This window comes from Thermobia domestica, chromosome 5, assembly GCF_964235325.1.
Source record: "Thermobia domestica chromosome 5, izTheDome1.hap1.1, whole genome shotgun sequence".
Taxonomy (NCBI): domain Eukaryota; kingdom Metazoa; phylum Arthropoda; class Insecta; order Zygentoma; family Lepismatidae; genus Thermobia; species Thermobia domestica.
In genome coordinates, this window is record NC_137458.1 from 1,101,807 (window position 1) to 1,125,545 (window position 23,739).

At 37.4% G+C, this 23,739-nt stretch overlaps 1 protein-coding gene across 8 annotated transcripts in view; it reads right to left on the reverse strand.

The window, feature by feature from the left end:
- Positions 1-23,739, reverse strand: part of MRP (Multidrug-Resistance like Protein 1) — a 301,358-nt gene that overhangs the window by 95,258 nt on the left and 182,361 nt on the right. For 7 of the 8 annotated variants that reach the window (XM_081758084.1, XM_081758089.1, XM_081758090.1 and 4 more), the window contains 6 exons: positions 20,422-20,568; positions 13,583-13,667; positions 11,891-12,084; positions 7,678-7,854; positions 3,811-3,978; positions 2,257-2,440 (listed from right to left, as the gene is read on the reverse strand). In XM_081758084.1, coding sequence (XP_081614210.1) covers positions 2,257-2,440; positions 3,811-3,978; positions 7,678-7,854; positions 11,891-12,084; positions 13,583-13,667; positions 20,422-20,568 — 955 coding nt within the window. The remainder of the gene's footprint in view (positions 1-2,256; positions 2,441-3,810; positions 3,979-7,677; positions 7,855-11,890; positions 12,085-13,582; positions 13,668-20,421; positions 20,569-23,739) is intronic. The other variant, XM_081758091.1, reaches the window with a different exon arrangement.

Consider the following 23,739-nt stretch of genomic DNA (forward strand, 5'->3'; position numbering starts at 1 on the left):
GACTTCTGAGCGTAAAGCCTTCTTTGTTTTGTAATTCGCAAGATGTAACTCAGCAAGTGGAATGTAACGTGTTTTTAGGCGGATATATGGTTATGATCGCCTATCAAATAACAACATCCGAAGTGCTACAAGCAATTTAAGAACACGACAAGCCCGCACAAGAGGAAGAGCCCCAGAAGACGAGCAAGTGGAATTAAATCAGAGCAAGTTTCGTTCGGAGTTCCAGAAAATCTGTAAAGTGGGCGCCAAGAACTAGCAATGCCAAACACGACTGTTTGGCGGGTGTTACGAAAGAGACTGTTACTGCCAACTTCTGCGAACAAATGCTGGACATGAAAGATATGATTTTCTTAGTCATGTGATCTTCAGTGATGAAGCCTCATTTCATCATACTCGAACGGTAAATAAGCACAATATGCGTATTGGGGATCTGAAAACCCACACAAAACAGTCTCGCACAAGTGGAATTCGCTAACAGTGTGCGTCTTTTTTGTAATAGCCACAGAACAAGTGTAAGGACTTTTAAAAAACAAACTTATATTATCACTGGTATTGCATAATTTGACATGCTCCTCCAATGGTTTTACCCCAAACTGGATCATAAGAGAAAAAAAGGAATATTATCTGACAAAAAGACTGCGCGTCCCCTCACTTTCGTCGTGAAATACGAAATCGTTTGAGGTTCCCCCCCCCCCCCAAGGTGGATCGGTCGTCGTTGTAAGGATGACATGGCTCTTCTGCAATGGCGGCCAAGATTTCCCGACCTCACCTACTGTGATTCTTTTTGTAGGAGTACGCAAAGGATCGTGTTTATGTGCCACCGCTACCTGTTGACCACACTGAATTGCGGCGTAGGATTGCTGCAGCAGTGAAGTCTGTTACAATAGATGATAACTTCAATGTGAGAAGAAACTAATAACTGGCTAGATATGTGCCGTGTCACAAGGGGATCTCACATGGACCACTTGTAACTTGTGACAATAAACTGTTTGAGTTACCGTTCTTTTTAAGATATATTTCGTCTCTGTATTGTATATGTACTATCTGAAGACACGCTTAATTAAAATCCCGATACTGATTTTAAATGAAATGAAATGAAATCTTTAGTTTTACGTCCCACGGTTATGCCGATTAGGCTAAAGGAGACGGTGATTATGAGAAATGAATGAAACGGTGGAATGAAGAAAGTGGGAGGAAACGGGAGAACCCTGAGAAAACTCATGAGCACGGTGTTTGTCCACCACAAAGTCCACACGGCGCGAGCTGGAATCGAACCAGGGATCCCAAGCACCGGAGGTGAACGCTCTACCACTGAGCCACTGAGCACCCAACACTCATTTTAATAACATCCTACAGAAAGAGCAGCTCCATGTTGAAAACTGACCCTTTTAGCTCAAAATCTATCCGCAGTTTGCTGGTGGCAGTTAAGGAGAATACTTTTTATGTAAATATGACCTTGACGATAGCTTTTTAGCCTCTACGGTAACCAAAAAGTGGCTTCTGTAAAAAAATGAAAATGAAATCTTTAAGTTTTACGTCCCATGGTTATACCGGTTAGACTAAAAGAGATGGTGATGAGAAATGAGTGAAATGGTGGAATGAAGAATGTGGGAGGAAACGAGAGAACCCCGAGAAAACTCACGCACACGGTGTTTGTCCACCACAAAGCTCTCTTGGAACCAAGCACCCCATGCACCAGAGGTAAACGCTCTATCACTGAGCCACTGAGCACCCAACACTCATTTTAATAACATCCTACAGAAAGAGCAGCTCCATGTTGAAAACTGACCCTTTTAGCTCAAAATCTATCCGCAGTTTGCTGGTGGCAGTTAAGGAGAATACTTTTTATGTAAATATGACCTTGACGATAGCTTTTTAGCCTCTACGGTAACCAAAAAGTGGCTTCTGTAAAAAAATGAAAATGAAATCTTTAAGTTTTACGTCCTATGGTTATGCCGGTTAGACTAAAAGAGATGGTGATGAGAAATGAGTGAAATGGTGGAATGAAGAATATGGGAGGAAACGAGAGAACCCCGAGAAAACTCACGCACACGGTGTTTGTCCACAACAAAGCTCTCTTGGAACCAAGCACCCCATGCACCAGAGGTGAACGCTCTATCACTGAGCCACCGCGGACCCCATGTTGCTATCGTAAAATACTTATATAATGGTGACATTGTTTTTTACGATAAATATTCACACAGTCACCATATATTCTTAAAAATACGGAATTATTAATAATAAACTCAACTGTACCTTCTGCTGGCATTCCAACATCTTCCACCTCCTGAATATGTTGCAGTAGGAATTCTGCAAAGGCACCTTTCTGTCCGAGTAGCTCTTTGTAAGTCCCAGTTTCCGAGACTTCCCCATCTTTTAGTACTACAATAAAATCAACTTCAGGGAGGTAAGTAATACTGTGGGTAACAAGTACTCTTGTCTGAAAAAGAAAGAAGTTTAAAATTTTAGTTCCTTCTTGGAAGAATTAACAACTTATAAATGTGACTGTGGTTGTTAATGCATACTTTTTTCTTTCTTAAAATATAAGAAAATTGTTTCTGCTCTTGTGCCACAGGGTCCGATCTGAGGCAGCGTTTACAATTATTCCTCTGAGGAATGTTCGAAATTGACGGAGGGACGTGATTCAAGACTACAGGGAATGATGCGTTAACTCTGGAAGAGGAGGAAAAAGTTTAAACACCTTTATGATAATGAATTCAACACATGCAGGGATGAACTAAAAATTAACTATAAGTGTTTATATAAATAAATTGAAGCTTTAATACTTTATATAATTGTGTGATTTTTGACTAGTTCAACATTTATCGACCACTTCATTTCCTGTAGCCATCCTCAGAGCAGAATCTTCAACTTACAGGAAGATACAGGTCTTTTAAATCATCATAATTTTCTCTTTTATCTTCTCACGTATACAGGGTGTCTCGAAAGTCCCCTGACATAGGGTAACTTATTATTTGTTATTATCAGAGTTACAACAACATGTAAGAGGGGAAACAGTCTCCAAATATGTTGTTTTCAATCTAGAGTGAGGAAATTTTTTAAATCGGACGAGCTGTTTGGACTGCACACTGTTTATGCGCTCAATGTTAAATGAAAATGCAACGATGCCATTTACCGGGAGATGAATAAATTTTGTAAGAGTATGGTGAATGGGGTATGTTTGAAATGAGGGCTGGCCATTGATACGTTAGCGTAAAAGACAGTAACTTCATTCACTTATGTTATAGTTCCTGGTAAATGGCAACGTTGCATTTTCATTTAACACTGGGCACACAAAGAATATAGCCCAAACGGGTCGTCCGATTTAACAAAAATTCTATCATTTTAGACTGAAAACATATTTGGAGACGGTTTCCTCTCTTACATTTTGTTGTAACTCTGATAATAACAAAGTTATCCTATGTCAGGGGTAATATCCTCTATATATTGTATAATTTACAGAAAATGGCGTTTATTATTTATAGACATTTGTCATTATACTTTTAGAAGCCTATTAGGTAACATTTTAATATTATTAAAAGGTTTTACTGTCAGCAATTATGACTGTGGTTCTAAATTCACTTGGTTTACATAAAATCGAAATGCAAGCCTTAATAAATACTACTGTCATGAGCCTCGTCGGTACAAAGTACCGTGTACACTACTACCAAACTAAAATTTAATTTCTATGTTTTAGGATTTTTCTCTACTATGTCGCACTTAGCAGTCACCCCGTTTTCTTATGTATGTTTATAATTCCTAATAATAAAAATTCTGACATAATAAGAGTAAATACAAAGTAAAACTTACCTTTTTCCTTAAGATTCCCTGTGGTCCTATCACATTTTCAAAGATGTGTTTCCCTACATGGCTATCAACAGCACTCAGAGGGTCATCCAAGAAATAGTTGTCTGCATTGCAATAAACAGCTCTTGCTAGACTCACTCGCTGCTTCTGACCACCGCTTAGATTAATACCCTGGCGGCGACAAAGGAAAAAATTAAATAATATATAAACAGAACAAAAGAGTATCTCAAAATATAGAAAAATGCGTAAAGTTCGACATCTGTTTACGTTGCTCATTGTTTTGCAGAACAAACACCAGAGCCTCTGACTACAAAAGGTACTTGAGACACGCATCAGAACACTCGAGGTCAAATTGAAAATCAAAAAAATTAAATGAGATCTTTCAGTTTTATCCCAATCGTCCAACGGTTATGCCAGCTAGGCTAAAGGAGACAGGAATAAATTAGTGGAATGAAGAAAGTGGGAGGAAACGGGAGAACCCCAAGAAAAGCTCGTCCCACACACCAAAAGCTCCCTTGGCTCGTGCTGAGATCGACCCTATGCATCAGAGGTGAACGCTCTACAACTGAGCCACCGTGGCTGCAAAATTGAAAATAAAAAACGGAGCTCCTATGCCACAAGAACCAATAATACAAAATAATATATTGTTATTGCACTTTAAATTGGCCGACTTAAGATTTCAATGTAGTACAAGGTGGTTACGATTAAAGTGACGCTATTCACATTGGTCCAGCGCGCGCTGTAATCAACATATAACATTGAAATTTGGTAAATATGCTGAGGCCATTCAGAAGAGAGTTACACTGCAAAAATATTAGTTCCACTTTCCGCCACCACGGGAAAATGTGGCGCTGTACACGTAATAAGTACGTGGTTCTGAATGTATGGGTAAGACGATTATCTAGGTCGAAGACGTCAAACATGTGAGATAAAGATAATGCAAAGAAAGTGAAGGGCAGGTGATTGTAACAAATGGTGCACAGGGAAAAACTTTAGGAACAATGTGAGGGTAACAGAAGGTGAAACTTTATTTCCATTTAATGGTAACAAAATGTCCAATGGAAATAACTTCATTAAAACTTGCGGTTACAGTGATCAATTTACATAACCTGCTCTTCATGGCCACCAGACATATCGACGACATGGCGTGCGCAACAATTACTCGCATAAGTTCAGGCGGAATTGTTGCAACATGTCGCTATATGCTGTCCTTGAGATCCGGCAGCAATTGGATATTTCCCTGGTAGACCCGAGCTTTTAGATACCCTACAGCCAAGTCACATGGATTTAGATCGGGGGATCTTTCTGACCACGCATCTGGAAAACCTCGGGAGATGATGCGATCAGCAGTGAAGGATTCACGATGCAGATCTTTCACGTAGCGACCGATGTTAGTGTTGTCGACGGTACGAGCGGCTCGGCCCACGGTTCACTCACCAGCGACCCGAACCGAGAAGTGACCCGAGCCAACAGCTCAACCAACCGAACCGGCTCGAGCCAATGGCTCACCTGAGCTGAGCCGAACCGAGCCAAACCGAGCCAGCTCGAGCTGTTGGCTCAGTTGAACCGAGTCGAGCCGAGCCGATTGACATCATTAGTCGTCTCCAAACAGTTACATGCCTGTAATGCAGGTATCACATGTCAGATTAAGAGGTTCCTATAACGTGCCGATGTCACGTACAGGTGAAACTCCTTGGAAAGTGATCCTCTCCAAGAAAAATGGGTCAATAATGAACGTTTATGTGAATCTACACCACACAGTCACGTACACAGAGTATAATGGCTGTTCCGGCACAACATTCCTTGCTGACACCGATATTCTCTCAATGTTGCATTGTAATTGCTCCCGTTCTGATAGATCAATTTAACTAACGGTGTACTGTCTCTCTCATTAATAACAATGCTGCTTCCCACACGATCGTGTGTACAACGTGTGAGTTCGCGAGTGTTATGCCTGTACAGCGCCACATTTTCCCCTGCTGGCGGGAAGTGGAATTAATGTTTTCCAGCGTAACTCGTTTCTGCATGGTCTCATTAGCATATTTACCAAATTAGCATATTTACCAAATTTCAATGTATTACGTTGATTACAGCCCGCGTTGCACCGGTGTGAATAGCGGCACTTTAATTATAACCACCCTGTACTTTAATTAGGAGATTTCAAAGGTGTGCGAAAGACATCCTCAAATAATATCTTGCTTCTTTTTCCCCTAAAAAGAAACATACTACTTACCGTATATTTTGTACACACTGCTAATTACGGATTTAAAAAAATAAAATAAAATAAAATAAAATAAAATAAAAAGAGCATACTTATCGAAAGGAAGCAACGTACAGATGTGATAACCATAACACAAGATTCTAGGGGAGAGCCCGAAGATAGGTAGCCTCTAAGGTGAATGGAACTAATGTTTAAGATTTATGCTGCTAGTAATTTTTAAGAATCAGCACAAGGCAATATATTTTTTTTAGGTCAATCCGAAACTTCAATAGTTTTGTTGTTTCAGTTAACCTGCCAAGACTCAGTATTAAACTTTGTATTAAATATATAGAGTTAACAGATATTCGAATACTCCATTACAGTTTAGTTATATACCGAGTTGACAATGCTTGAGGTCAATCTATTCACAGAAACAAGAAAAAATGCCAGTACACGTTTCCTTGGAATAGCTTAGTTTCAGAGATACAGACTGCCAAAAGTGTGAGCAAATGAACTTTTGAGGTGAATATCTCCAAAACTACTAGCCACTGAGCTGAGGCGGCATGTTATCAACTTGTGATCTGCTCTATCTAAAAATGATGATTCAGAATATTTAAGTAACAGCGCAAGGAATTCGTAAACAGGAAGTGAGGAATTCCCGGATATTCCGTTACGATAGGTAGGTTCTACTTGTGACGTATGAAATGATGTCCAAGCAAGTATCAAAAATTCACTGATATCTTGATCCGACTCAAGATAGCGAAGAGTTTTGGATTGTTGTGCGTTGTTACGTAATTACAAAGAGAATGACTATAGCTGATAAAATGTAATTAAATACAATCTTCAGTTTAATGTCACAAGATGTGGGTTAAAAGAGACAGATATTTAAGGTATTTAATGGTTTTGAAAGAATTAGCACAATGACGATGTGCGAGAAAACGGGAATATCCCCCAGGAAAGGTAAAAGAAAAAACACGGACATGATCACTTGTCTTGGGATTGATAGTGGGCCCCTTGCAGAAGAGGCGAACGCTACACCACTGACTCGCCATGTACCACTTCTTCCCCATTCTCAGGAGCGGACAGGTTGTAAGAAAGTGAAACGCCAGCGAATCCCTGTTAACTGTGGCAGTGTTACACATCTCTGGATCTTCTATAAAATACGAAAATCTAAAGTTACCAGGATGGCAGACTACTTTACGTCTGAACTAGTAGACATGAACCTCATTTACAGAGAAACGACGAGGTAACAGCTGGGAAGTGAAGCGCTTGTATAGGAACGGTTCTCGAGTCAGAGGTTACTGTTTCACATACTTTTCTCAACTTGATGTTTGCATTCGAAGGAGACAGGATTTATTTTACCACTTCGAATGGAACATCGATGACCCATACAGTGAACATGTACACTCTAGAGAATGTACCATCGGCAATTAAGCAGCGACGTCCTTGTTTCTGTATATCAAATGAAACTGATCAATATCCAAATTCACTAGGTATAATCAGGATTTGAATACACAAACCCGCGTGCGCCACTTACTTTTCAGAATACGTTAGAGATAACAATTATTGCAGTTAACTTGTAACGGAAATTGTATCTTCTTTTTAAGACTGCACACACTTTACTAATTGTAATTGCTTGTAATTACCGTAACACTGTTTATTGGACTCACCTTTTCTCCAATCTCAGTCTGATCACCTCCTGGAAGCATATCAAAATCAGGTTTCAAGGCACACGCTTCTACAACTCTACGGTAAGTACTGTGGTCCATGGAATGTCCAAACAGGATGTTGTCCTTCAGAGTAGCATTTTGAATCCAAGCTTGTTGGGGTACGTAAGCAATAGAACCCTGCAGATAAAGGAAAAAAAAAATAATAATACATAAATAAATAACAAAGCATAAAAACTTTGATTACTACAAATAACCGAAACATGTAGATTAGGTACCAGACGTTCATTATGTTGCACATCGTTTAAATTAAATTTATCTTATATATATATGATGTTCTTGTGGGACCTATCGCAAGCAGTTCAAGGAATTATATAGGAACTAATTAATGCATTTTAATCTAGATATCCATGTCTCACAATCCCCAAGTACCAACGTAACGAACTGTATAAAGTAAGTTGTGGTATACGGATACAGTGTTAAGTATCAAACTGAACTCGTTGTGTGTATGGACATTTAGGCATACTGTATACTATTTCTTACGTAATTCTTGGAACTCTTGTGACAGGTTCCATAGTTTCGAAGCCAGAGTGTTCTGAAACGTTATGTTTCACATTTTTGGTGGTCTATAACTCTGAAAGGACGTTTTCTGACCGATAAGAAGCTTTTTCTTTCATTTGATATATAAAAAAAAAAAAATCACTTTCGATACGATGTTCATTAACACCCAGTATGTATAAAATAAATAAAACATCCTGGAGCACTCAACTTATTTTAAATCCATATTATTCTAGTAATAATTATTTCACTTCAGCCCTCGTTTACTAATTACTTAATCCAAATTCTTACACTAGAGCGTGCGACCTGAATGTCAGCTTAAACGGGAGAGTGCACCTTCCTTGTAAAGAAAATAGTTTAAATTGTTAATTTTGCTGTCTGAACGTTCTGAAGAGTAAATATACAGATAAAAGATCATGATTGATTGAGGTTTACTGGGAACGTCAATATCGAGGCTATTTGTGCCCGCCACGATTAACACGACTGCCGTAAATAAAAGTTAAAAATCAATATATCAAAATATAACAAAGATATTGCTGCAAAAGAGAAGTACAAATCTGAAGAGAGAAAATAATAAGGGCTTCCACTCTCTTTCCCCAAAAAAATTTCAAGGACATTTCCAGAACAAACCACCAATTTTCCAGGACTTCGACACAGGAAGATATAACAGGATTGCAACTCTAGGTTCAAAACTCACAATAGTGAAATGAAAAGTACAGTAGCTTATGCAGTGAATATTAATGCAAGTACAGTATTAATACATAATAATTAAATACACAAAACGGTGCGTTTTTTTTTTTTTTTTTTTTTGTGGCCTCCCAACACCCCTTATAGCCACCCACATCCAGCACATCTATTTTCATTCTTTCTACATGACATTTTAATTGTGCACCGAAAAAATTTGCAAACAACAAAAATCTATTTTTCGTACATGGCATCTTCATTGCGTGACAGTGTGACATATATAATTAGGGAGCATGACAAATTATGCAGATCATGTCAAATTATTATTCAACACAAAAACAGGAATAGCGAACACAAATAGCAATCAATTAAAATTTTCATTATAATTATGAAAAATCTGATACTCAGTATTTCTCAGTAAATTTCAAGGACAGAAATGCATTTTCAAGGACATTATCAGATTTTCCAGGATTTCCAGGACGAGTGGGAATCCTGAATAATAAGTATGAGAATAACGAATATATAACAATAACAGTAAATACTAACAATAAAGAAAATATGTAACTGTAACAATAGTGTTAAAAAAAAAAAAGGACAATAAAACATCAAAATCAACGTTTCAGGTTTCCACGTGGGCCAAGTACCGTCCACTCAGTATCCATCAGTATATACTGGCTAAATTTTAGGACGACCATATAAAGGTGAGCGGCTAAGAGCTGGAGTTTGCCGAAGACCAACACTAACAGAAACCCGTGGGGGTGTTGGGAAGGTTCGCTAGTCGATGGGACTGGGATCTGAATTTCTGAACTTTTGTGGGAAACAAGATCTGTGTGGGTGGAAACGTCGGACGTCTGAGTTGCCACAGATTTACAAGAGGTAGCTGCAACAGTAGCAAAGGGCAAACAAAGCGAGGGAGGGACGCTTGGCATCGGTAGCAGAAATCTTTTCAACAACCATTAGCTTTTGGATACGTTTCTCACATTGTAAGGCTGGACAGTCTCAAGATCAGACAGAATGCTCGTCCTTACAGTTAACACAGAGAGTTTGGTCGTTGTACAGGGCTACGCTCCATGACTATCCTGGTTACAATTTGCACAAAGAGCAGCATTCGCATTTACTCGACGTGCTGGTGTGCCTGAAGTGTTGACATTTGAAATAGCGCAGGGACTGGAACCTTAAGTCGGTAATAACCAACCTTCACGTAGTTCGGAAGTGTAGGCAAACTGAGAGTAAGAATCAGTGACTGAGTAGCAACGAGTTCATTTGACTCCTCACTTTTGAGACAAGATTAGCCAACCAGCTTTGATTTAGAAATGTTTCCTCTCGGTGGCATTGAGAAGGTCCCAACATGATATCATACCGCGAGAGACGTTCAGTAGACGATGGGGTCTATCGACACGTTTACTGGTCCAATGGAGATTAATTTGAGTAGCTTCATTATTTGCTTCTCGTCGACCGTTTCCATCAACAAAATGCCATTCCAATGCAATTTCTTGATATCTTTAACCTATCAGGCGTTAAAGGAATAACTTTACTAATGAGGAAAGGGAACAAGCCCTTAATAGCACTTGGACGGTTGACATCAGCATTGGTAGTATCAACATCTTTATCTTTAATTACAAGATATCGGACTACAGATGTCGTGATATTTGTCTTTTCCACAATATCTACACCTTGAGAGTTTGCCTCGCTCTCGCTTGTTTTGGATTTTTTACCAGAGTGTGAACCCGGACCCGATTTTAAACATTCCTTTTAGTAAAAAAGTTGTTATTAAATACACATTTATAAACAGAAAATGTGTGTGAATGCCGCAACTTCACACCGGAGTGCACGCAAGGAGAGCTTACGCTACTCCCCTGGTTATCTCATAAGCACACCCTCACCGTAGGATCAGCGTGGGGACGACGCGGTCACGGGGAATGGAGATGGAAGAAAACCATTTCCATCCACAGAAGCGCGTGGCCCCGAAAAGAGAAAAAATGCAATTAAAAAAAATGTCGAAAAGAAACACAGACCTCCAGCCCACAAAAAACAAAAGATGCGGATTTTTTTATCATTTTGAGAGCTTTTTTTATTTTCTTTTTCACTTTTCTATGTTTTGAATATATATATTGTATTTTCATTTTTCAAAGACTCGGACACCAGTCAACACAAACACTGGACGTACACAACAACAGGTCAGGATGGAGGAAGATGTTCACGGACCAACCACTTCCCAAGATTTCCACCAATCACCCGCGACTTCTGTAGCGAGAACATGCGGATGAAAGATGATGCATGAATGAGAAATGAAGTCGGCCTCTCAGCTCTACTCCCTCACCGACGATTACGGTCTGCTACATGGAGAAAAAAAAACTTTCATTAATTACCATTTCCTTTAACCTAAAGGGCATAAGTGTACGTAAAGCTGAAAGATGAAAAAAATGAAATCTTTAAGTTTTACGTCCCACGGTTATGCCGGTTAGGTTAAAGGAGACGGTGAAGATGAGAAATGAATGAAATGGTGAAGAAAATGGGAGGAAACGGGAGAACCCTGAGAAAACCCACGAGCATGGTGTTTGTCTACCACAAAGTCCACACGGCACGAGCTGGGATCGAGCCAGGGAACCCAAGCACCGGAGGTGAACGCTCTGCCACTGACCCACTGCCCCCCGTAAAGCTGAAAGATTTCATTTCACTTCAACTACGGAGTCTGAGTCTTATCGATGATGATGGGATCTTTCCTAAGCAAAGTGGCAGTATCGATATGGATAAAGCTAAAACGCACTTATGCTGGTCTGTTCATACCCATTTACCTTCTTCGTTCTGGTGGAAAACGTTTGTAGATATTTCTTTCAATATTTGATGCTGATTTAGAACAGAAAATCCACAAGTAACAAGTGGATTTTATTCAAAGGAATATAGGATATTTTTCGTTGCGGTTCGTACACTACTGATTGGGCTTATTATATTCATATTCTGTACTTAGTCTTACCTTCGTATTCACTCTCCCAGTGACTTTCTCCATTTCTCCTAGTAAAGCTGATAATAAAGAAGATTTTCCTGATCCCACAGATCCCACCACAGCCACCAGAGAACCTTGTTTGAAGTGAAGATTAATGTTCTTCAATATCAGACTTTCTTCTGCACTCCATGCAAAGTTTCCATTTTCAATTACCAACGGATCAGCTGAAAATATTACGAAACAGAGTAAGTTTCCTGGGCTATACAGTTTTTTAGATTTCACCTAAAAAAATAGTACGAGGGCCGTTCAGAAAGTAACCTCTGATTGGTTATAAAAAAGGAACACCAAAGTAAATAAGAAGAATTTATTATATGGTTCTGAAAACTACTTCTTTGCTGTATTTTTCAACATAATTTCCATAAATATTCAAGCACTTATCGTGTCTATGTACTAGCTTAGAAATCCCATCAGCATAAAAATCTCTCACCAGTCTGTGACCGCATCTTTTAGCTCATCATCATTATCACCACCACACGTCATATAACATAGTCCTGGAAATTTGTGGAAATTCATCGGAAAGCTCCGAGATTGTGAAACGTCAATTTTCACGAACTTTTCCATTAATTTTCTGAACTTCATCAGTGACCACTGATGGCCTGCCACTCCTCTCTTCGTCGTGAATGTTTGTTCGTCTACTTTTAAATGAACGAACTCATTCACCAACAATTCCTTCACTCATCACACTTGTTTCATACACGGCACATAGTTCCCAATGAATAGCTACTACCGAATATTGTTTTGCCATAAGAAAACGTATAATACCTTACACCTCACACTTGGCGGGGTTTTCTATTGCAACACACATTTTGAGTCGCTACAAAAGTGGAACTAATGATCAAACAACTTTCACTCTACCACAGCTGGATGCAGACTTACCTACCACGCACGTCTGTCCAAAGATGGTAGCGCCCCCCCACTACTTCATGCACAGTGAGCAATCGGAGGTTACTTTCCGAACGCACCTCGTAGAACCGATTCCGCTGATTCTGGTTACAAAAGAGCCACAACAACTTACAACTTTCCTAATATTTACCATATACATGTAATATCATTTCCTACAAATATTATGCCACTTCCTATTTACAAATCACTATGATAATTAAAACAAGTAATGGAATTCCAATCCAGATTATGGAAACGCAGAGGTCGTAAACCGAGGAACTACGAATATCTTCAATGAGGGAAGGCTCTGTTAAAAACACCTAGTTTCACTTCGCAGCGTTTTCTAAGTATAAAGTAATTTGCTTTTCAAAACCACATACATATACAACAATACATAAGTAATTGGAAAAAATACAAATAAATAAAAAAATAATTTAATGGAATAACTGCATAATAATAATAATATTTGATATTATATTATTATTTTCATTTATTGCATATTTAATTTTTTTGATTGATTATTTCAATTTGTTCGACATGATTTTTATTCCAACTTCTCCATACTTCTTGGTACTTTCATTACTTGGTACTACTCCAGTATTCATTACTTTCCGTTACATTATCTGGTTCTGTTTATCTTTACTTCTACCACTCCGCTACCTATTACTTTCTCAGATTTCCTTGAATTGACTTTCTATGTATTACATTTCTAGTTTTCTAGTGTTTATTCCTCCCTTTTCAAACTTTTTTTTTTTTTTTTTTTTAATGAAAGCCACTTACCTTCTGTTTGGTCATGAGACACATTCTTTGGATCCAATTCCTCGCAATTCATAAATTTGTTCATCCTTTTGATTGAAACACTCGCCTGTGGTTCAAATAATAAGATTAGCCTTTCAACATACATTTAAACTGTCTTCATGCTCTAGCATGCGCCATATTTATTTATCTATTAAGATCTAATAGTTTGCTAAATCGATTAAAGCTCTTTACTATGCTTTAACTTATAGTTCAGAATTTCTGTAAATTACTCAGCATTTTGTAATTACTGTTTCTAGTCTCATAGTTCTTAGGAATTTTATCGTTTTTCAAATCCATGTTAGTTAGAACTTAACAGTACAAAGAAAAAGGCTTATTTGTCTTTTACTATCCAGGAATTGAACGTTTACAATAATCTTGCTAGGAAGATTGAATAAATGTAGGCTAATTGTCAGTGTTCTCGTTTCGGGACATTCCTGATTTAGACCTCCGGCCGGTTATCTTGATATATTTGTTCCAGTTTCACCAGACAAATGCCGGGATGGTACCCGGGTTGCTTCCACTATTATCAATATTAATGATCCCAGTGTAAATTAGCTTCGAGGCTGTATCAAAAACTTGCTAAACAAATAAAGAAAATTTGATTTAAAAAAATCTTTTCGAATATTCCGTCACGTCCGTCCTTTGGATTACACACTAAGTGTAATCTATTTTACGAAGAAAACAAGAAAAAGAGTTGTGTATCTTTGATTAGCAAAGTGGAAAAAGGAGAAAAAAAGAATTTTTAAATATCTTCAGTGATCAATCTTTTCTTTGTCTATTTCTACTTAAATAAACTTTTCTCAACCTGTTAGAAGTTAGTAGCGGTTAGTGAAATGCAACACTTGTTCTACGAACTTTATATAGTTTCATTCGGCCCACTATCCTGTTTCTACATGCTTTGTATTGTTTCTCACTGACAGCTAAGAGTGGATTTTTCAATGGTCAGCTAAAGAATTAATTAAAGCATGATTCAAAGAAACATGTAATTTTGAAAGTTGTGTTGAAGACACTGGGCGTTTGGTAACACTGAATAACGTACAATAGACTGTCAACGACACTCTGTTATTTAGTTATCATTAATGCTTAGGGTGGTGCACAACATGCTTTCGCGAACAAAGCGTTTTACAAGAATGACAGTGTGAAGGAGGCGCGTAGAGAATTCCGTTGTCACTTTAATTTAGAACGCCACGATCGTATTCCATCAACACATGCAATTAAAACATGGACACGTTTTTGAGCAAACTGGTTCGGCAATGAAAAACAAACCTCCAGGTCGTGTACGAACCGAACAATATAACGAAGAGACACAGAAATGTTTGTGTAGAGAAGAACCTCACCTGCAAGATGTCATTTTTAAAAAAAACAAATTGTACTGTATGTATTCTAAAATGGCATTATTTTTACTATTAAATGGGCGAAATAATTAAAAAAATTGTTTTCATGAAGTAATTTAATTTTCAAAATTTCCCGTTTTTTGAATCACCCTGTACATTACTAAATACTCTTTATTACGCAATTGCTCCCTTCTTGCTTAAAAAACTCACAAAGTGAATTAGTTTTCATATTTTCTATAGAGTTAAATATGTTTCACTTTGCTTTAGAAATTAAAAATTATCCAGTAACGTCAAATTGTGAGAACGAACTTGAACGGTGATTTATGTCACGAAATAGAAAAATAAGTTCCCATTAACATAGATCTGAAAAGCGATCTTTCATAGCCATTAAGTTTCCGAAACCACAGAAAAATACGGTATACCTTCAGGAAAACCTAATTCAAGAAATACGGGACTAGAAAAAGTTTCTAAATTATCCTTTTATAAAACAAAAATGTATTAAATTTACTCAAAATGCTTTTCTAGTTCTTTCTTAACAGTTCAAAATCTTAAGCTAACATTAAATACATTAATGATTAACTATTGCATAATTATAAAGAATATTAGTATATATATATATATATATATATATATATATATATATATATATATATATATATATATATATATATATATATATTGGTCTCCAAAATGCTTTTAAAACTAAACTGGTAAATTCCACCACTGAGATACCGTACAATACGATACAAGAAACTTTTTATAACAAACAAAATAATTGGACACCTAGAAAACAAGATGGACGGGATATATATATCCTTGCAACAGATGTGTCTGCATGATCATCAACTCCAGAATAAAACAGTGGAAACTTGAAAAAGTGCAAAACCATGACTAAATTTTATCTTTAAAAATTCATTGCTTGAATAGTGGGACTCTCAAATGTAGATATTTGCATTGATGAATAAAAAAGCCAGGGAGAACTGTTTATTAATTAGGCACACATTTCAAAGATTTTTTTTTTTTTTTTTTTTTTTTTTTTTTTTTTTTTGTAGTTGGCTTGGTTATTAAAATGGTTGTGGACTCGGCGAAATAATCTGAAATTCAACAAATATATAATAGGTGTATAAAGAAATAAGTGAATTTCAGTGGAGATATAGGTTAGTGAATGGTTTGTGATTACGGATAATAGCAAATACGTATAAATGAACATATATATATATATGAATGCCACTCATTCTAGCTTTGGAACTTCTTGTATAAAATAACAGATAACGTGTCTGATGAAGGCAAAGTTAATTTGCCGAAACTGTAACGCTATTATTTATTAGTTTATATGATTTGGTCAGAATTTGTCTGTTATTATATATATATATATATATATATATATATATATATATATATATATATATATATATATGTAGTTACAACGAGAAGAGCGGATATTCACTTGATGACATGGTTACTTTTGCTATTATTCTGACACTAAGGTTGGTATGAATTAATAGACGCGACTGTTCTTTCGAAAGCTTATTAATGTGTTTGCCTAATCAGATTTATGCAGAGGGTACATTTCACGCAATGACTCATGTTTATAAATAATATCATTTTTATCAGCTTATCTAAAAAGTATTGAGCCTTTGAAAGTCAAAACTGAGAATACATTTACTGAGATTTGAAATTAACATTATCAAACCATATATACAACAATTTGTCCGATGACCTTCCACCATTTTTCCAGAAACCAGATAATCTCCTCGCTATCGAACTTCTCTGACACGTGGTTCCTACAGGTCTCTTTTGAAACTAACTTACCACCATTCAGAAGCTTCTGCACAGACCGAAACAAATGATAGTTTGAGGTCCCGGGCTCAGACTATATGGTGGATACCTCCAAGCCAAATTATTTTAATTTCTCAACGGTCGTTGAAGACGTATGCGCTCTGGTGTTGTCAGTGCGGTATACGATACCCTTTTTGATGACCAGTTCGGTCATTTCTTTTGAATTGCTACGTGCACTCGCGATAATTGTCGACAGGACAGGTCAAAGTCGATCGTACTATCAGACGGCAGCTGGTTGTAATACGCCCTTGAAATCCCACCAAACGCACAGCATAACCATGATGGACGTCAGTGTGGGATTGCCACAGACTGTGAAGTTTCTCCTTGCTTCGGCCGTATTGGTTTTTGCACACTGTTGTTGCAGGTTATCCAGTTTTCATTACTTGTGATCAATCGGTTCAGAAATAGCTGAAGTTCGTTACGTTTCAATACAGATTCGCAGATAAAACTTCGACTGAGTAAATATTTTTGAGTCAGATCATGTACTGTATGAAACAAACGTTGAGCTTCTTTTGTTGTTGTAGAGTTGAGTTTAATGTCCCGTTCAGTAGCGAGGCTATATGAGACGTGAAATCCGAACCACATGACGTCCCGTCAGGAATCGAACCTGGATCTCTGATGCCAAAGGTGCGTACGTTAACCGCTTAGCCACGGCGGAGCTCATTGAGCTTCTTTTGCAGCTAGCTTTTTCCAAATGATTTAACACTGATTGGTGATGAATGTTTAGGTCAAGACTGCTTACAAGCTGGTTTTGCTCGACTTTTGCCAGAATATCCTCCATTTTTGTTGGAAGTGTTCACCCATTGCGAGGAGAATTTTGGACATCGAAATTTCCACAACAAAAGCGACTTTACCATTTTTGGGCTTTTTCTTTTGATAAGGTATCTTGCCCATAACCAGCAAAAATTTCTTCACGAGCCTCCGCAGCATTGGCGCCTTTATGGAAATAAAACTGTAAAACGTAGCGCAGTTTTGCGAAAGATTCACTCAACTTTACAGTACATTATCTTACATCTGATTACAAAATGCCAACACTTCTTGCACATCTATTAGCTTCAACTGTCAGTTGCGAACAAATAACGTTAGGCCCGACCCTCTGCGACTCATATACCTTAAGGTTTGGGACCCCATCTTATGTGTAAAAGGATCAGTACTTTCTAGACTACCTGATAAATTATTTCACAATTTAGGTTACGATAATTTCTCAAATAGTTTGTCTGAATCCCACTAGGTTACCTTGAATATCTATTTTTCTGCGCTTTCGGCAGCTTACTAGCAGTTACAAGATGCATTTTTGAACATTTATAATCTACAATTAAAGACATTTAACTACTAGAAGTTAGGAATTATCTACCATAAGATGTTCTCATCATTTATGAATAATGACAGAAAAATTGCTTTCGATTTCAATAAAACTGAAATCACACATCACTACTAACAACATAGTGAAACAAATGAAATTTACAAATACAATATTTGACGAGAAAACTGATATTCTGCATATTACTTAAGATATTGATTTTTTTTTTTTTTTTTTTTTTGTAATCTTAATTAATTAAATGAGATCAGAGCACCATCAATTTGCACGCTTATGTTGTGTTCTTATCACTGCTCACTGCTTACGATTTCGGAGACAATTTTAACCTGTCATCTCCCAGAGAACACTTACAAAGAATCGATCAGAAAATTTTTCAGTACTACAACATGCAAATTTAAATCATAAAAAGAAGAAATTCTAGTGTATAATGAACTGAAATTCTTAACAATTTCACAGACTTCTTTACAGAAACTTCTTAAATTTACCTTCTGTGAAACCCCTTTTCTAAGTGTTCTAAGGAAAAATGGTAGATTAAATACAGTCGCTGAAATTATAAGCAACGAACAGTGGTAGTGAAACACCCGAACACACATTAACTACTTTGATGAATCTTGCACTTTTTTTTTTTCATTTCATTTTTCTTTAAGAATTTACGTTTAAAATCGAAATCTCAATAATAATTATTATTACTTCATCGAAATAATAATATATGCTACCAGGTGAATATGAAAAACAAAAATAAATTAAACGTAACAAAAAGACCATGATGTCAGCATAAACTACAGGGTGATTGTTTTTAAACTCACCAATTTCGTTTCGGTCTAGAATTTCTAACTGATGTCCAATTTTCATGCGCTTTGTGGCAAATAATCAAGAAAAGATGAGAGATTTATGGAGGTATATATACTGGTTTAAATTCATCTGGAGTAATATCGACCACGCCTTAACAAAAACTGCAAATATTTGCCAGTGTACCTTGGGAAAAAATGAAATCTTTGAGTTTTACGTCCCACGTTTATGCCGGCTAGGCTAAAGGAAATGGTGATGATGATAAATGAATGAAATGAAGAAAGTGAGAGGAAACGAGAGAACCCCGAGGAAACCCACGCACACGGTTGTTTGTCCACCATAAAGTTAACTTGGCGCGAGCTGGGATCGAACCTGGGACCCCATGCACCAGAGGTAAACGCTCAGCCATTCAGCCACCACGAAAAAATGAAATGAAATGAAATCTTTAAGTTTTACGTCCCACGGTTATGCCGGTTAGGCTAAAGGAGACGGTGATAATGAGAAATGAGTGAAATGGTGGAATGAAGAAAGTGGGAGGAAACGGGAGAACCCCGAGAAAACCTACTAGCACACGGTGTTTGTCCACCACAAAGTCCACACGGCGCGAGCTGGGATCGAACTAGGGACCCCAAGCACCGGAGGTGAACGCTCTACCACTGAGCCACCGCGCCCCCTTCAGCCACCACGACCCTAGTGTACCTTGGAATGAGGCGTGGTGCGGTTTGGAGATTTTAGTTTTCATCGTTAGATGGCAACCTCGCCAGGGTCAATGAGAAGCAGAAAACTGGAACGTTGTATTGGGAATTGTGTTATACAGTTCTGTGCTACTGTGTGAGTATTATCAGGAGACTGAGAATAGTGTAGTCTTTGCAGCACCATGAGTTTATCGTTTAAAGTTTTTGGAGAACAGCATCTGTTGTTGCTACGCAAAGGACATTTAGAAACAAATTTGCATCACGTTCTGCTCCAGTCAGGAACATAATATGGTCGCTATGAATAAATTGGAAGAAACAGAATCGCTTCTGAGTGAGACAGGAAAGCACTGGACCCCGCATGCGGATGTTGTGGAAGATGTCACTTATCGATTCCTTAGGTCGCCCATGAAATCTCGCCGTCGTTTGTTGCAAGAAACCTGCTATAGCTATTCAACATGTTACTATTATGGGTGTTACCAGTAACACTTAATTTGTATTCCGCTATTTCGCTTCAACAATCCAGAACTTCATTCCAATTGTAAGGTACACTGGCGAATATTTGCTATTTTTCTTGAGAAGTGGTCGATATTACGCTAATTTAAACCAGTAAACATAGTTTCATAAATCTCCCCATTCTTCTCAATTCATTTGCCACAAACTGCATGAAAATCGGACTTGTAAGAAATTCTAGTCTCAAATGAAAAATCCGTGAGTTTTAAAAAATCACCCTGTATAACGACTAACATCACCTATGGTAGTGAACATATTAAATCTTACATTGTTTAAAAAAAAAAAAAGAAGTTAATATGCATGAAAATAATAGTAAATAGAATGTTAAAATCTTACCTGGACCATATTTGAGATCAACATGGGCAGCATTGATAAGGGAAATCTTAATATATTGAATAGTGATAATGAGACGAAGGCAGTTTGAGAGTCCAAAACGTTCTCTTCATTTGATAATACAAAGGTAGCAAAAGAGACTAAAGAAACCTAAAAAATGGGGAGAAAATGAGAAAGAAAGAGTGACTCTTAATGCCCTTCAACAATGCACTTACCAATACTAAAACAGTCAGTCACACTACTATACTTACCACATAGAATTAATTCAAATGTTCACTTCCATGTCAGAAAGCACACACCGTAGACTATTTTGAGAGACAACAAAATGTACGAAAGCATTTGTGAGTAATATTAATATTGAAACATCATAATATTAGGCTTGTTGGAATTATATGCAATTTCTACCGCCAAACCATGACAGAACAGCACGTTGAAGTAGCATTTCTAACACTATTATAAAAGCAAAGCAAAAAGCGTGAAGGAAAGAATTAGCATTTGCTCCATTCTAGTAGCAGACCTTTTCTCTACTTTGGTTCACTGTGAGGTCTCTCAGGCAAATTGAAATGCTTACATGCGCCAAGGTCCTAACTTTTTATCACATTCTCTGGACCAAAGTTCTTGATCACTAATATTCTAATCAAAATTGTATATTTATTCATTTTATTGACATTTTCATAGTAGTAGATATAAGACCTTATTGGAATTACAAAGAATTGATAGGGAGTCCGATCTCTCGTTTCACTACCCGTGTGACATGAGTAACTTTTCTGTATTTTTTATGATTTACTCCCGTAGTGGTGACTAACGTGCCCTCTTAGGTATTCAATACAGTGAATATTTTCATCGGTTGATTGATTTTGACTTTAATGTCTCTTTTTTTACCAATTGAAGTGGACTTATAGCTTAACCTGGAATCCGAAACACACGAAGTTCTCAACAAGACTCGAACTCAAGTTACCCAAACGACACTGAATATACAAATTCACAAATGCATACACTGTACATTATATACAGTGCAAAAAGGGGAATAAAGGATCGAAAATCAGAAAAACAATCGCGTCTCTGAGCAAAAGCGTTCGCCCGGCAAGCAGAAGATCGGTGTTCGAGTCCCTGCTTGTTCAGCGGTCATAAATATTCCACTATACCAAGATAATGTTCTGACCCGACTTTACTACCATTCTCTCATTGATTTCCCCTTAAGCATACTAATTTCCCTTATTTTGCTTCATGTCTACATATCGGAAACTTCTACTAGTTTTCCATTTTTCGTAATGATCCATGTTTCTCTTTCGTATAATGCAATACTGCGTACACATACACTGCGCAATGGTTAAAAAATGCACCTAATCTTAAGACACTACTTGAGTAAGTTACGGAGTAGCAAAGAAAACAGTCCACCGATCTGTCAAAATTCGGAAACTAGAACACGTTACATTTCGTAATACAATAATGTATTCAGTGATAATGATTGCATTTAAACGAGTGCTCCTTTGCTGCCAAGTAGTTAGCGTGTATGATTTGTGTGCGGCGTGGTCTCCGTTTCGATTCCCGGTAGAAATGCTTGCTTTCGATACAAAGCTGATTAGCTGCTGTCTAGATCCTACTTTAAGTAGTAGTTCCTACTTTATATAATCTCGGTGGTGAAGACTTCAATCAATGGAATCGAACGAGTTCTAACAAATTAAAATATATTGGAATCGAGACCAGACCTAATAACCTGATAAAGGAATGAGGGTGCCCTGTGATCTAATCAAGATAACGCAAACTCATCAAGTTGATCACCTGTTTAATTAGTCACTAAACTATGAACTACGTGGATGGAGCAATATGAACAAATTAGGCCTTTACTATGAAATCAATCGTGATTCAATTAAAGTAACTAAACTAAATAAGAGTACAGTGCATTCCACTTCATGGTACCAAGGATTTTGACCCTATTATCTGGTGGCACTGGAATAGGTAGTTATGGAACACTGTATGAGAAAACTGATGTCACCCACCTCCTTCCCTTAATAATAATAAATGAAATTTCAAATTTTAAGGGATAAAATGATGTGATCGGGAGTCAGAGGAGAGAATGATCATGCTTATAAATGAATATATATCTGGACGACCGATCTTTGTTTGGTGAGGGAACAAGCGGTTCTGAATTAATTATAAGTAAGTTCTCCGAAAGTTCAGGCCTATCTAAATCTCATTTTGGTAAATTCACTCCACTTCATGAAAACGTTGTCTATCTCTTTCTGACTTTGACCTCCTAATTACTTTAAACTATTATTTTTTTCCCTGAAAGCGAGACCCAGCTAAAGTCGAAGACAGTATAATATTCGTCACATCTGATAGAAATTGAAAGATCCGTTTTCAAGGCAAAAGTTAAAACCAGACAAAAGAGTATTTGTTAAGACAGTTGTGTAATTCCAGGGAAGAAAGAAATAATAATAATAATAATAATAATAATACTGGTACCAACAAGGAAGTGATAGCATGGCAATTCATAGGGTAAAGCACAGAGAAGAGTTCGCATCCATACAAAGAGTAGTAGTCACATAATATACTGCAAGATTACAGTCTTGTTCGACCCCCTTTTTAATAACGGAGTAAGAAAAATAACAGAATACAAATTTATCAATAGAAATAGTAAATGCAGGATCTCGGTGCCAAAAATCCAGTATAGACAAAAGACACTTGGTGTAACAGCCCATTTTGTGGGGGTAAGCCTACTCCAGCGCCATCTGTTAGCGACCGGCTGAACTATGTCCAGCCTAGCAGCGAGCACGTGGTTAGTGTGCTGCGACGCTCTGTCCCTAACAGGTGCATCAAGAGCTTTCTATACCTAATGGCCGTCACGTCGTTTTCCCGTAACTCCCCAGTTTGCCTCACGACGCTAAGTGGACGCCGAAAATTGGGAGGCACCGCCCGGGAATCGAATCCGGGACCACGCAGACGTGAGTTCAACGCTCTAACCACTAAACTACGGCATCCCCTCTAGTATAGACCAGAGTATTAAATTTGTTAGTCTTATATAAACCTAGTTAGGTACCCGTTTATCAGTGATGACTTGAATTAGTCCATTTATTCCGAAATTACTAACAACACAAGGTAAGTGAGTTACCTATATGTTGTTGTTAGTAACCTTGTCTTGCTCTTCCACATACTATTTCTTTAAAAATTCTCGCTCATCGAATTTTCGTTGCCTTCACTGTAAGTACTGTTGAGATATAGATAACAAAAACAACGTTGAGGATAGGATAAACAGGAGTTAATTATACAGATAACAATTATGTATACTAAAGGAGCCCATAGACTATCACTTTAACTGAA